This window comes from Corticium candelabrum, chromosome 2 (genome assembly GCF_963422355.1).
Source record: "Corticium candelabrum chromosome 2, ooCorCand1.1, whole genome shotgun sequence".
NCBI classification, from domain to species: Eukaryota; Metazoa; Porifera; class Homoscleromorpha; order Homosclerophorida; family Plakinidae; genus Corticium; species Corticium candelabrum.
Genome location: NC_085086.1, coordinates 11596917 through 11612698, shown reverse-complemented (window position 1 = coordinate 11612698; position 15782 = coordinate 11596917). Strand labels below are relative to the sequence as shown.

Genomic DNA, 15782 nt, shown 5'->3' with positions numbered 1-15782 from the left:
TCGCCTACACCATTCCACACGTTGCTGCGCGACTGGTCGGCCTGGAATGCAGACGCTCTCTCCTCGAGTGGTTTTGAAGGAAGGCTTTCTCGTCAAGAAGGTAGCGCGCTAGGACGTCTCCACGGGTGTGCAACAGTGTAGCAAGTGTTGGTGCTTTAGGGTCACGTGCGACACAACTGGAGAACGCGGTGGTTCGTCCTCTGTCCCGACGTCTTGACGTACTACCGACAGAAGAACGTGAGTTTCGATGTAAAACTGTCTGGTATGTGATATGGGCGTGTGTGAGAGTGCGGACTTTGCATCCGTTGTGTCGTTTGTGGAAAGGTGGTGCGATGAAGACGTCATGTCATAGCTCTGCTAACATTGTGGCAATACATTCATTAACTTAATTAACTGTCGCAATGATGTGTGTGTGTGTGTGTGTGTGTGTGTGTGTGTGTGTGTGTGTGTGTGTGTGTGTGTGTGTGTGTGTGTGTGTGTGTGTGTGTGTGTGTGTGTGTGTGTGTGTGTGTGTGTGTGTGTGTGTGTGTGTGTGTGTGTGTGTGTGTGTGTGTGTGTGTGTGTGTGGTGTGTGTGGTGTGTGTGTGTGTGTGTGTGTGTGTGTGTGTGTGTGTGTGTGTGTTGGTGTTGGTGACTTGTTCTGTGTTGAAGGATGCAACTCCTGCTGGTGAGATCAATCTGGGAGGATGTGCTCTTGTCTGTCCAGTACCTGACTACACAAAACGTCCAGTGAGAAAACACACCCAGTGTGTGTGTGTGTGTGTGTGTGTGTGTGTGTGTGTGTGTGTGTGTGTGTGTGTGTGTGCAGAGTTCTCACTAGAGATTTTTGGGAGTGTGGTGGGATGGGTCGGTCCACTAATGCATGCACGTTGCTGTCTAGTAGCTATTGCATGTAATATACGTTCAAGTTTCCTAGCAAGGAATCAACTTCGATCAGGGAATGAACAGATTGCCACTGAGCCCTTAACGGTGTTCATAGGTTGCGCATGCGCAAGTTCCATGGACGAAACTACAGAAAGTCTGTCTACTCAGGCATTGATTGACGTGCATAGACTACTGTTGTTGATTAGCAAGAAGCCATGGCTAGTCTGGAGTAGATTCTAGGGCTACATTTCTCGGACAAGAGGTGTGCTTTTTGTGTCACAGGAAGGGCATCAAGGACTTAGTCACTACTAGCAATAGCAGTGCATGTGGTACTGCAATCAACACAAGTATATACCTGGAGTGAGGCTATTGTCCTGCATTCTTTTGTAAGAGCCTGGATTTGTGGCTAATGTCACCTTTACACTTAAAGATAGTGTTGTGTTGTAGTACTGTAATATGGAATTCTCATAGATGGCTTAGCTGTAAAACTTTGGACTCCCATGTACTGTTTCTGAGCGTGGTGGCGCTGCGCCACACCGCCACACTGTAGCGAGAACTCTAGTGTGTGTGTGTGTGTGTGTGTGTGTGTGTGTGTGTGTGTGTGTGTGTGTGTGTGTGTGTGTGTGTGTGTGTGTGTGTGTGTGTGTGTGTGTGTGTGTGTGTGTGTGTGTGTTCCTGCACGTGTGCATGTGCGTGCGTGTATGTGTATGTGTGTGCGTGTATGTGTATGTGTGTGCGTGTATGTGTGTGTGTGTGTGCAGATGTGATATCTAGGTGCAGAAATTTAAGACAGCAGAAATAAGCGGTTATATGGTATCTAGTGTCAGACTGATAACACAACTTTAGATAAATAGATTAATTAGCCGGTGTAATTACTGCCAAGTAAATTTCTGCCTTTCAACCAGGAAGACAGTTGCTTGTACACATACATTAACATCAGAGCCTCCACTACTTACTAATAGGTACACCTTGCCACAAGAGGGCTTATTCATTACTAAGTATTGTTTCATGTCTTCACCGAAGATTGCCACTATCAATTACAGCTTCAACTATGCCAGCTTCCTTGAATCTGTTCTGGACAGTCGTGTTGTTCTCTTCCCGTAGTCACACGCTGCCACAATCTGGCCAGTTTCAAGCAGGGGTGTTGTGGCAACGGAGCCAAGTTTGGCTCCAGAAGGCTCCAAGTTAACAGTGAAACTAAACTTTTATATGTTTCAGTGTTCTCGCCAGTAGAGTCGGTTGTACCGGTTGGGAGAGGGAAGGGACGTTTGGAATGGGGAAAACAGCATTCATTGACAGTTAGGACAGAATTGGAAAGCCTTAGCATACATAGTGTGGGATCACGGATCTAAAGACATTAGTGGTCTTCATATGGTCTCAAAGTTGCTACAGAACCTGTACATATTCTCACGTCAGACGTCTGGTAATCTTAGGGAGGGCATGGTCTCCTAGTTGGTGTTGGGAGGTGATTTCCTGTTTTCCTTTCACACAAGAAGTGCTAATGAGTGATTGTGGTTGCTGGCAGTTGTTCTACTAATTACTGTTTATCTTCAATCTCGTGTTTTCTACTGTTCACCTTTACTTTTTTAGGTCAGCTCATAATTTCAGTTTTAAGTCAACTTGTCCATTGTAATAATCTACTGTATTATCTGTCTGTCCGTCTGTGTTATGTTGCATCTGATTCTAATATTCTAATACAACTAGAGAACAGATAAAGTAAGTTTATGCTGTCATTACCAAATATGTCAACATCAAACATTTGATGATGTCATTAATGACGCCATTATATCTAATGACGTCATATTGACGGTTGGCAAAAAATCCTGGCTAGAACGCTGTGCAGTTTCTTTCTCAGAGTCTATGCCATTGTCAGAGTCTGGACTCTGTGTCCTGCCTAGTACTCTACGGGAATTATGCTATTGATAGTCTGTCTATACGAGGCTACACGGATCTGCGGAAGACCAGAGCCATATATATATATATATATACAAAGACGGCTCCTGGGCTCCAGGTACAGGGCACGACCACCTGCAACCCTGACTTCCAAGTTTTTTCATGATGGACAGAAAATCTTAGGTCAACTTTCACTGCATCTACATTGCACCCGTTCGTTTCTCTAACCGCTCTTTCATAATTCAGTCATACCGTTTGGTGAATTTGCTCCGAAGATAGTCCTTAATTGCCTTATTGACACTAAGGTCAACGGGCTGGGGCAATATGGACAGCCGAAAGATATGTCTTGTAATATGTCTTTGATCTCAGAACCTTTGTGACCCGTGAAGGCATCAAAGAGAACAAGTCCTGGATCTGGTGAGAGCCCTGTTGCTCTTCAAACAGAAGAAACATGTGGAATAATGATATTGTTGATCAGTCTGATTGTTGTCTCACTGTTTGCCCAGTGATTGGGTGTGTGCCATATATCGAAACTGGGGGGGGACTGCTAGACAGGATGAACTGCTAGACAGGATGACATCTTTTTGTTTCACCGGCTATAGCTACTGTAGCAGGGGTAGTTTGGCATTTGTCTCCTAGGCCTGCAATGGAAAGTCTCTTACTACCTTCTTAAGCCATTGTCCAGTTTGATGAAGGAACAACACTGAGACGTATCTGATTCTAGTTGATAAAATAATTGACTGGGGAGGAATTTTGTGTTCCCAAATAAGCATTGCTATAGTCTCGCGTAGCCAGACCCCTATCCGCCACGTCATTCTTCCGGGTGAAAATGGGTCTAGTGAACAGCCCTTGATGTCGTTGTGTGCTGCATAGCCAGAAATCGGCTATCTAAAGGCGGGATTTGGTTTCTTAAATGCTTCACTAAAGACCTGACTGGTATGCACGCAGTGCAATCCTATCTCAGTTAACTTGTCTTGCTTCGTAGAGAACAACTCAAAGACTACAGCTGGAGTTGTTGCTGTTTGTGAAGTCTGCATGTCTACAGCAACAATGAAATGCGGCCGTGGCAACGTTGACGTTGACAGGCTTCAATTTCATGCAGCCATGATCAACGTTGTACGTTTAGATGACATCAGCCCCAAGCCTTTCCAGATATCACTCACTCTGGACTGTCTGCGGTTGCTTTAGACGTCAAACAGCGTCCAGTACGTTCGCATTCAGTCTCCGTTGCGACATGAGCGCACAACGCTAAGTATGATGTCAATCATGACTGCATGAAATTGAAGCCTGTTGACGTTAACGTTCTCGCTTCCGTGTTTAATTGCTGCTGTAGACATGCAGATTTCACAAACAGCAATAACTCAAGTTGTAGTTCTTGAGGTGTTATCTACCAAACAAGATTAGCTAATTGAGATAGGATTGCACTGCGTGCCTACCAATCTGGTCTTTAGTGAAGCATCTAAGAAACCAAATCTGTTCTTTAGATAGCCGATTTCTGGCTACACAGCAACATCAAAGGGGGTCTGGCTACGTGAGAATAGCATTGCTATACGAGCAAGAAATCTGTGTTTTACCTGTTGAAACTCTAACTCAGACAACGTAGACTTGGCTTGTGTGGTACCACGACGTTTGACAAGGTTCATCATATGAATGTCACTCTGCCCAGTTCATGGTTAGAGTGACATGCCCTTTGTGTTCTCTTAATAAAGGCCTGTCTTTAGCCGTAACGATTCCAGTAGCAGCAGCTAAAACAACAGCAGCTGTCACACAGGTGCCAGTCGTTCTCAATGCCTTCACAAACTTCTCTACATCTTCATCAATATCTCCCAGGGTTAGAGGGCGTCTGCTTCTTTTTTTCGCAATGCACAAAACATTACAAAGCGATCTGTTGACTGCAGCAGGCATCCATAGATAAACATAATTTTTATGTGTAACCGCGTTGACTGCATGCCAATTCAGTCTTCTCTGATTTTCTCCATACGTTTATGTGTGTTCATTGCTGCGTTTCACTTTAGGTTTACCGTATAGTAAGCCATGATGCGCGTGTAGGTTTGTTGTTCTTGATAGAATGTCATTCGACTGACGACTGTCAACGGCACTGAGTTCTTACTGCAAGCTCCAGACACTGAGACTCGAGATAGTTGGGCTGAGGTGATCGGTGATACGATACGACAGCTGGAGCAAGACAAAACGGTTTTGTGTTTATGTCTGTGTGTTGTCTTGGTTGTGTTTGTGATGATGTGTTTTGGTGTTTTGTTTCAGATTGCGAATCCAATGGTTGCTGAATGTGACATTTGTTCAACTCCTAGGCCATTGCTTGATGCTCATAATAGGTGAGTGATTATGTATGGCATGGAGTGTATTATCTGTCTTTAGTTGATTGTCTGTCTTTCTGTATGTCTGTCTTTCTGTATGTCTGTCTGTATCAGTTTTTCTGACTGTCTGTTTGTCTGTCTATTTGTCTGTCAATCCATCCATCTGTAGCAACAACACTGGCTACGGTCACTACTGTCACCCACGCTTTGGCTCTATTTCAACACAAACAGATGCAAATTCGTGCCTACTCTCCGTTCGCGTTTACTGTGTATTTACAAAAATCACTATAACTCCTGTTGTCCTTCGTTGGTAAGCGACGATCTTGGCATCATTCGAAAGCGCAAGAGCCCAGATTTCTTGTAGACGCTAAACATAGTATATAAATAGGACACACCCAGGAGGATAAGGTTTTGCATATCAAAGACCATTAGTCTATTATTAGAAGGTTATGGTTATCATATGATTACAGATAAGGGGTCACCTAAGCAGATGCCATGTCAATGACTTCATTACTATTAATTACTCTTGTGTAAAGCTTCATGTGTTCAGCAACACTTGGTAGTGTTCGTCTGGGCTTGGCTGGTCAATGCAACATCACTATCAACTTCTGTCACTTCATAGTCGTCATCTATCTCATTTGTGATGTTAGAGCTCTCCGTGATGTCTTTCCTGCATCCCGTCTTTCTTTTAGAAATTTTCTTCTTTTTTCATGTTTTTTTTCTAGAAATTTTCTTCCTTTTTCCACGTGTTTTGCAGGTATTGTAAGTCACAGTAAAACATATCTGTGTCAGTAACAGTAAATCTGGAGTCATAGTAAACAAGCTATTGATGTCATAATCACTTAGTAGGTCACAGGCAATTAGTTAAGTGTTTCTAAACCAACACAGGTGCTTCATTACGTAGTTCCAGGTTCACAGTTAAACGCGAACAGAGAGTAAAACGTCCAACGTCTACATCACTAATACAAAACAACTCGAACTGAACTAATTAGCACAGTATCTATGGTCTACGTCATTACATATCCCCCTCCCTCAGTCACAAGCCCAACCTGGGCTTAAGTAGAATCTTGCCCATAGGTAACTTTGCGGCCAGTTGCTGCTTCTTGCTTGGCACACCAGGAAGTGTTCTGAATCTCTGGGGAGCATGGGCTAGCTCTGTTGAGATGGACATCAATCGCAGGTTGAGAAGGCTTGTCAACAGGAACAACTGTCACGCCGGTAGCCGGTAGCAGAACTTGACAGGACTCGATAAGGGCCACTATATGGTCTGGCTAATTTCCTGAGGCGACCTGTTGTCTCTTGCAGCATAAAGACAAATACTCGATCCCCAGGGTGTACGAGACTTGACTTGCTGTCTTATCATACTGTTTCTTATACCTGTTCTGGCTGTGTGTGTGTTTTCAATTGTGCCGTTTTCCAAGCAGTAGTGAAACCATCCAGCATATCGAGCTTATAGTCATCCAAGTGTATTTGACTCATTTTACGTTGCTGTGTCAAGGTGGATTCTGTCAGGATGGGAGCATCTCTCCCATACAACGAAAAGAATGGTGATTCCTTGGTGGATTCATGGCAGTTCACACGGTATTCGAACAACAATTAGCAGAGAAACTTGTCCCACTGGGCTCCATATACTGCGGCATGCTTTGCAATTATGGTCGTAAGGGTAGAGTTAAACTTCTCTACCATACCATCTGTCTGTCGATGATATGCTCTGGTGTTTATTTTTTATTTTGACGAGTTGGCAAATTTCCTGAATCAAATCAGATACAAAGTTTGGTCCTCGGTCAGATGACAACCTCCGGAATGCCATGTTGACATATGATGTGTTCCACCAGTAACTTTGCAATAGTCTCAGCAGTCTGATCGCTTGCCGCAAATACTTTAGGCCATTTTGTCAAATAGTTTATGAAGACTACTGCATACTTATTTCCACTCTGTGTAAGGGGTAGCTGCAGAACATTCACTGCAACCCGTTGGAAAGGCCCTCCTACAGGGATTGGACAAAGCGGTGGCTTGTGTTTCTTGCCGAGTCCCTCTCTGGTTGCACATAGGAGGCAACTTCTACGCGTTGTATGAGCATCAGTTCGCATATCGTTCCACCAGAATCGCTTTTCTAGGACCTTGAATAATGCCCTCTCAGCAAAATGGCCTGAAAATCGGCCACTGTGTGCTTTGGACAGTAATACGTTCTGCAGTTGTGCAGGTACCACAATCCGCATCCAGTGTGGCGGTTTTGTCTCACAATAATACAACACTCCATCGAGCAAACCAAAGCGAAGCCTCTCGAGCACCTGCCGTTTAGATCGAGCCCCATCATCTGGAAGAGTGCCAGTTTCCATAAATTCTATGGTGTCCTTCAAAAGTGGGTCCTGGCGTTGTTCACTCACCATTTTAGTTTGAATCTGAGCAAAACAGTTCTCATTGTCCCATTCGGAATTAATCTGGTCATTGACCTTCACATCAAGGGAACCATCACCATTGCCCTCATGTGAGGTGACATGCTGGATAAGACCTGTAGAACTTTCTGGAATAGGTGCTCTGGAATGTGCAGTTGCATTTCCATTACGTCGTCCTGACCTGTAGCAAATCTCTGGATTGATTTATTGAATCATCATAGCCCATCGAGCAAGCTTTGCAGAAGGGTGGGACATGCTGAAAAGCGATTTCAGTGTGGAGTGGTCAGTGTACACAATTGTTGAGTGGCCAAGCAAGTATGGACGAAACATTTTCAGTGCCCACACCACTCCCAATGCTTCTAGCTCTGTCGCCCCATATGACTTCTCATGAGGAGGCAGAGTCCGGCTAGCATATGCCACTGGGTGCCATTGTCCATCTGACTGCTGGTGTTCAACAACTGCTCCTAACCCATACCCACTTGCATTTGTCTCTACAACAAATGGCTTGTCAAACTTAGGATATGCCAAAACCGTAGCAGAAACTAAGGCAGTCTTCAGTTGATCAAGAGACTTCTGACATTCCTTTGACCAAAGAAATGGCACATCATGCTTGAGCAGGTGATGTAAAGGGTGAGCAATCTGGGGAAAATCACAAACAAACTGGCGGTAGTAAAATGCTAATCTGAGAAAGGAACGTAAAGATTTGAGTGTGGTAGATGTCGCAAAATTTTGGACTGCTTTGGTCTTTGCTGGATCTGCCCGAAATCCTTGATTTGTCACGATATGACCCAAGAATCGAATGTCAGACTTGAAAAAGTGACATTTTTGCGGCTTTAGTTGTAAGCCAGCTGGTCGTAGCCTAGCAAAAGCAGCTTCCAAATGAGTTAACTGTTCCTTCATGTCCTGAGAGTACACAATAATATCATCTAGGTAAACACGGCTGAAAGCTTCCAAGCCAGCCAAGATCACTTGCATCAGTCGCTGACAGCTTGAAGGAGCATTGCAGAGCCCAAAGGGTAGGACATTAAACTCATACAGTCCATTGTATGTGGTGAATGCTGTCTTTGTCCTTGAATTTGCATGCATGGGCACTTGCCAGTAACCAGAAACTTTATCAAGATAGCTAAAGATTTTGGCTCCGCTGAGACTATCAATCAAGTCGTCAACTCTAGGCAAGGGAAAACATTCTTTCTTGTGACTGTGTTGAGCCTTCTATAGTCGATACGAGCCTGTACTTTTTATCCCTTTTTTCACCAGCACTATTAGATGGTCTAATGATACCCTGTTTGAGCATATCCTGTACCATCGTTTGTATGATTGGCCTCAGTGCGTGCTTTGGTAATTAGCAAATAGGAGGGTGGTTACCTGTGCAAATTTCATGTTTGGTTATCTCTGTTTGACCAAGGTCATACTCATCCAGTGCAAATATGTCATGGTGTGTCAATAGCCATTGTATGATGTCTTTCATCTGCTGAAGAGGCACAGCTGATGTGGAGATGTCCAGCATTCCACTTAAACGCTTTCGGTTTTCATCTGATTCTTGCTTTGCTTTAGTGTGGTGTATTATCAAACTTCCAGAATCTACGATATCAGGCATGCTCACACCTTTGTTCTCGTTCTCATCACTGTCATCATCATCATCAATAATTAAACAGTCTGCTACCAAACCCACGGTTTCATGAGGATGAAGTGTTACAGCACTCTCAGATTGGTTGGTGACCAACACTCTACAACAACTCTCCTTGTTTAGCAACAACACACCATCCGAAAATCCGGATCCCTTCACAGCGTTTTCGCTTTGGATGTGGACAGTAGGATGAACCTCTACCAAGCCAAGCCCCAACACAGCCGTCAACCCCTGCAAACAGGCGGGATTTGGTTCGCATAAAACATTAGCAGCGGCATCAGTGTGTCAACCATTGACTTCCAAATGAACAATAACCTTGGCGCGCACAGGAATCTGGCTGCTTGTGTAATCCCGAATGGTTACATCAGCAGCTTTGACATCAAGATTTTGTTTCCTTGCCATGTCGTACAGAAGGGTTTCAGAGATAAGAGAGACAGATGAGCTAGTATCCAACAATATCTTAATGGGCACACCACCTGCCACTTTCTCTGCATATGCTAACGGTCCCACATATCCATTTAGTATTTGAACTTGAGCTGGGTCCTCCAGTGCAACTTCACTGCAAGTCTGCTGTAGCTTCTTGAGTTTCAAAAGTGTGAGCTCTTTTCTACTCTAGCCAACTGCTGATCATTAGTCATAGAGAGTATATCCTTTGTGGTAATGCTGTCACTGTCCCCTGAACTGTGAATAACTGACACTTTTTCTTTTGGCTTCTGCAGACTGTTTTGCATCCATGGTTCCTACAATCAGAGGCATAGTGTTCTTTTTTTCTGACATGCAAAACATGGGATCTGTAGAGTGGTAGGTTTGAACTCCTTGCTAGTACAGTCAGCTGCCCGATGGCCCTTCTGCTGGCATTGAAAACACATGGTGTTGCCAGGTTGAGCGGTAAATCCCATCAGGTTGAGGACTAGAGATAGGTACGACAGGAGGTTGTATCTTCTCCAGTACCTTTTCCGAAATAAGCTGCACTTGTACAGCTTTTGCTACCAGGGCCTGCTGCAAAGCATCTTTGAATGTATTAATTGGGCATTTTAACTGCCGTTTCCACTTAACCAACAAACGTTCTTCAAACTGTTTGATTAATATTTGATCTTTCAAAGTAGGGTCAATCGTGTGACAAGGCCTTCTCCAGTAACTTTTGTAAGTTAGTAGCATATTCAGTTACACTTTCACTGGTGGACTGCTTCCTGCTGGTGAATAAACCACGGCGATACGATTCAAGCTGCAGAGGTTGCATCTTTCTTTTCCATTCTGACAGTGCGATGTTGAAGTCGTGTCTCATATGACAATGTAATGACTCATACACTCATAGTGTTCTCCCAGCCAAATAGACTTCAAATTGAAGACGTTTGACTTCTCCTTCTCATTGAGACAACTGAGTATGATGTGCAAACTCTCGCACAAACTGCTCAACAGCTTTTCATCATCAGGTTTGTTGCCTGAAAATCTGGACAAGGAAGGAAGAGTAGAAGGATTGCACAAAACAGGACTACGTAAAGAAACCAAAGGAGGAATAACAGCTCCTCTATTGCGTGACTCCTCTCCTCCAGATAGTGCATCTAGCATAGTTGGACTACGTACAGTCGTTGCTGTTGCATCTGCCTCAGTCACCTCTGCACCTGCAACAGGCTCCTTCGCGTCCGCTGCAGTCGCATCCGCATCCACTCCAATCTGCTCATGCTGGCTTCCCGCCACTGCAACTGCACACAAACGGTCTGTCAATTCAGCCGTTTCTGTTTCCTGTTGCTCAAGCAGAGACTGATAACGGTGAATTTCTTGGCTGTGGGTGTCTTGCAAGTCAGCCAATTGCTTCTTGAGTTTCTTTCCCGTGCTTCCGATACCTGAAGCCGACAATCCTTCACGGCCATCTCTGTTGCACAATCTGCTGCAGTTTCCATCACTGCAATCGTTTCCTCTGCTACTGCCGCACAACACAATGCCAACTGTAGCACCATCTCTTTCTCATCAAGGAGGTGGCGAAGATTCGCGCTATTGCCATTCATGTCGCTCCGTCCCGTATTACTACATATATTATACCTCGATTGTGAACATGCCAGAGCGGTCTCACACACCACTGGAACTTCATGGCAAACAAACGCAAACTCAAACGACTCAAACTAAAACTCACCAATTTGTCTGAGCCCCCAAATGTAGCGACAACACTGGCTACGGTCATCACTGTGACTCACGCTCTGGCTCTATTTCAACACAACCAGACGCAACTCGTGCCTACGACGGCTAACTTTTACGTCACTAATACGTAACAACTCAAACTGAACTAATTAACGCAGTATCTATGGTCTACGTCATTACACATCCATCTGTCTGTCCATCTGTCTGTTTGTGACTGTCTGTCTGTCTGTCTGTCTATTTGTCTGTTTGTCTCTCTGTTTCTCTGTCTGTGTCTTTGTCTATCTGTATGTGGTGAACAGTGGTGACCAGACTGGAAAGCCGAAACATGTTACATAAGTATATAATTAATCAAAGTATTGTACCTGACAACATTCCATTTACTCAACATTACAACAAGAGAATAATTTATTGATATCAACCACTGTAATTTAATCACTTCTACACAAACCTTCTACCTCATGTCATATGTTACAACCAATTTGCTTACTTTGCTGTACCTATCACTCATTGTATCTACTTTCATGACTAAACTAAGTCGATGATGTTTAGTGAACTGATAGCCGCCATGCAAGACCCTGATGCCGGCGTTCCACTCGGCGAGCACAAGAATCGACTGAAAACATACAAAGACTGTTTTGCTGGTGTGTTGTGTGTCTTATCCTCATCTAAGTTTACTTGCATAAAAATTTTTGTTTGTTGCATGTGAAGGTTGTGAGTTAATTGAGTGGTTGTTGTCGTGGTCGTTTGTCACATTGAGGGAGGAAGGATGTCAATTAGCAAACAGTCTGTTGAACGAAGCGTATCTTCAGCCGGTGGGAGGGTTGAGTAAAGAGTCGTTCAAGAAGCATTCGCATTCGAAGAAGTTGGCATTTGTGGATGGCGTAGCAGCTTTGTATAGATTTGTAAGTTTGTGTTTAGTTGATTTGATCTGCATGTTTGGCACGTGCACACACACACACAAATACACACACACACACACACACACACACACACACACACACACACACACACACACACACACACACACACACACGGACAAATGTCAAACCCTCCACCTCATTCGATGTCAACCATAGGGTCAGTTACGGAGATAGCTCCCCTGACTCTAGTAGAGACAGGGCCTCCATGCGCTACAAGGAGGCTTAAGGGCCAGCGCTACAATCCACCTGGAGCTACACCAGAGTCCAGGGGCACTGACTATGGCGCAGCTTTGGGACTGGACACCAAGGCCCACAAGTACCCGTCTGCTGCATGATGTTACTGCCAAGCCAGCAGTCATGTCCACCCCAGTCAAAGACCAGGTACTCATTTATACTCCTGAGTTGAGAGAAGCAATTGTGTGTAAGTCTCTTGCTTAAGAAAATTATGCCATGATTGCGACCCTTCAAGGTTCTGGATGACTCTCTAACCACCTGAGCTATCGCACCACACACATACACACACACCACACACACTACACACACACACACACACACACACACACACACAATCACAATCACAGAAATTTGAGTGTTGATTACCGTGGACAGAGTACACACTACATGACATTGCCATGTATGTCTACTACTTCATATTTGTTTCTATTAGTCTCATTGTGTTCTTCCAGTCTGCTCTCACACCATCCAAACCAGTAGAACAGTGTTTCAGTACATTGTCAAGAGATGCAGATTTGACCAGTTCAGAGACAGACTCGAGTTCTGAATGTGGCAGACACAGTGTGGCACTTCAACAGCCGGTAAAGAAAATATTTTTATTTACTTACTTACTTAATTAATTAATTATGTGTGTAACGTGTGCAGATGGGTCAATCAGGTGGGAAAATTGGGAAAATAACAAGGCAAGGATTCTTAATGAAAAAGGTACGTTGGATGAGAAAGTGGCTATGTGTGCATGTTTCTAAAGAATTGGATGTTGAATGGTTTTGTTGTTGCAATAGGGACATCGGAGACATAACTGGAAAGCGAGAAAGTTTGTATTGCACAAGGGTGCAAGTGGTTTGCTGTATTATCGAGGATCTAAGGTGTTGTTTGTGGTAGAAATTTATGGTGTGTGTGTGTGTGTGTGTGTGTGTGTGTGTGTGTGTGTGTGTGTGTGTGTGTGTGTGTGTGTGTGTGTGTGTGTGTGAAATTGATATGTGTACTTGTCATTTTTTGTAGGAGGAAGAGCCACTGGGTTCAATTCTTCTTGAGGGCTGCACCGTGGAAGAAGTGGAACAGAAAGAAGGTTAGAGATTATCAAGGTCACATTATCTTTATTAGGTGTCATTTATATGTATGTTTGCTTTCTTTTTTTTCTGTTTAGCTGTTTGTCCTTTTCCCTAGTAGTATCTGGTTTTCTGTCTGTCTGTCTGTCTGTCTGTCTATCTGTCTGTCTATCTATCTGTTAGTCTGTCTGTCTGTGAGTATCTGTCTGTCTGTCTGTCTGTCTGTGAGTGTCTGTGTCTGTCTGTCAAATCGTTATATTTCATACATATGAACTATTACAAGCTATAGATACGAAAGTCCGTTATATATCAATTAGACCTACACGGGTCTCTAAAAATTATCAACTTAGGTTCCATGCAATTGGACACTATATATGTCACTAATGTCATTCTTTGCTTCGTGAGCAGTTCATCTTCTAGATGAGAACCTTTGCGTTGCACCTTTGGAGAGCTACACCGAATCTTCGTCTCCAGTAGCACTTGAAATCTTGGTCACTGTTACCAAGGTCAATGTTTTTACTTAGGTGAGATAATTGAGACAGGAAGACTGTCTCAATGACAGACAGGAGACTGTGTCTGTCTGTCTGTCTGTCTGTTTGTCAATGGTAGTATCCTTCAAACATGATCACTATTACAGACTAAACTCTAGAATTGAGTTCAATATGCTCTATAGGGCCACTATACCTATACCTATGAGTATCTGTCTGTCTATTGTCTGTCTGCATGTCTGTCTGTTATTCAGCACCACATCCTCTAATAATCATTGCAGACTGCTTAGTCAGATTTATAGAGTTGATTGATACTGCACTTTACAGTTTGATTCAAAACAAGATCTGCCTGCGTGTCTGTTTATGTGTTGGTCTCTGTTTTGTTTGTCTGTCTGTCTGTCTGTCTGTCTGTCTGTCTGTCTGTCTATTTACTTTAAGATTTTAATGTCTTTCTTTCAAACTTTTATGTCATTTATTTTCACTCCACATTCTTCTCTAGGGCTTCCTGCACTCAGTAAATCACGTCGTGATCATCTATTTATCATCCGTACTGCTACTGGTGTCGTCTACCTTCTTCAAGCATCAACAAGAGAAGAAATGCAGTCGTGGATCGCTGCCATCAGAGTCGCCAGTTAACAGTTTTATAGTACACAAAACACAACCAACACCTTGAATTAGTAGAGAATCAATGATAGTTTTGTTATACATTGTGATACTGTTTGTAGCATTTGTACCACGGATTGACATATATGCTTGTCTCACACAGAACTGTAGGTGTTGTGTACTGAAAGTCAGTAGCTCTAGCCTATTGACTGGATATAAATGCAACTGTACAAAACTAGTTGATAGATATTGAATTTGTTACATAAAAAGGTTGATTATTATTTACATAATTTTAAGGGCGTCGGAAGTAATGTAATTATTTTGGTCTAGCGCGCGTTAAGTAGGCGTGGTACTCTGAAAACTTGCCAAATAATCTTACTTGCACAGTACTTCACTAATTTTTATAATTATGAAAACGGAATATCCAGCAACTTGATGACATCGAATTTTGTCTAACTACCTTTCATCAGTTCTAAACCGGAGTTAGGGTAGAACCTCCGTGCGCCCGCGCCCCCCGCAGGAACTCCAGAGGAGATGAGGCCCTAGGGTCAAACCTCCGCCGGAGTTGCTGCTCTTGCCCTTACGTGCGGTCAAGTTTCACAGCTGGACGTAACGTACAAAAGAGATGTTCGTGGGGGAAAAGAAAGAACAAAATTGGCGCATGGGCCTCCGAGGCTAGCAACTGTTTTCTAGGTTTTTACATGATTAGTGACCAAAACAAGAATAGGATATAGTACAAAACGTACAAAAATTTTGTTTCGTTGGTTTTGAGAAATTTTTATCTACATTTACTATGTTTTCTAGCAAAAAAAACAAACGACCATGGCCACGCCCTACATAACCGGGTCAGTCCCTACATACAAGGTACTCTCTCACGCGCACACACACGCACGCACGCACGCACGCACGCACGCACGCACGCACGCACGCATACACACACGCGCGCACACACACGCACGCAAACACGCACACACACACACACACACACACACACACACACACACACACACACACACACACACACACACACACACACACACACACACACACACGTGGAGAAGGCTTGAAGGCGTGAGGTTGTGGAGCATCAATGACAGTGAGTGCTGCTTGATGATAGGAAGTAGAGATTTGGTTTGTCTAATTTGTGGAGTAGATGGTGGTTGGTTGCTTGATGAGTTTAATGAGTTAATGAATGTTTTGTGTTGTAGTCCTCATTTCCTTTTGGATCTGGTACGTGTGACGTTGGCGTGTGGACTA

At 43.7% G+C, this 15782-nt stretch overlaps 1 protein-coding gene across 1 annotated transcript; it reads left to right on the top strand.

The window, feature by feature from the left end:
- The first annotated feature begins 5 nt into the window (after positions 1-5).
- On the top strand, positions 6-14809 carry LOC134198231 (pleckstrin-like). The gene is made up of 12 exons (XM_062667589.1): positions 6-100; positions 160-237; positions 652-729; positions 4825-4950; positions 5020-5090; positions 11781-11872; positions 11940-12133; positions 12838-12966; positions 13031-13090; positions 13168-13251; positions 13388-13454; positions 14422-14809. The coding sequence occupies exons 1-12, from the start codon at positions 47-49 to the stop codon at positions 14556-14558; spliced, it is 1170 nt and encodes a 389-aa protein (XP_062523573.1). The 5' UTR covers positions 6-46; the 3' UTR covers positions 14559-14809.
- The last annotated feature ends 973 nt before the right edge of the window (positions 14810-15782 follow it).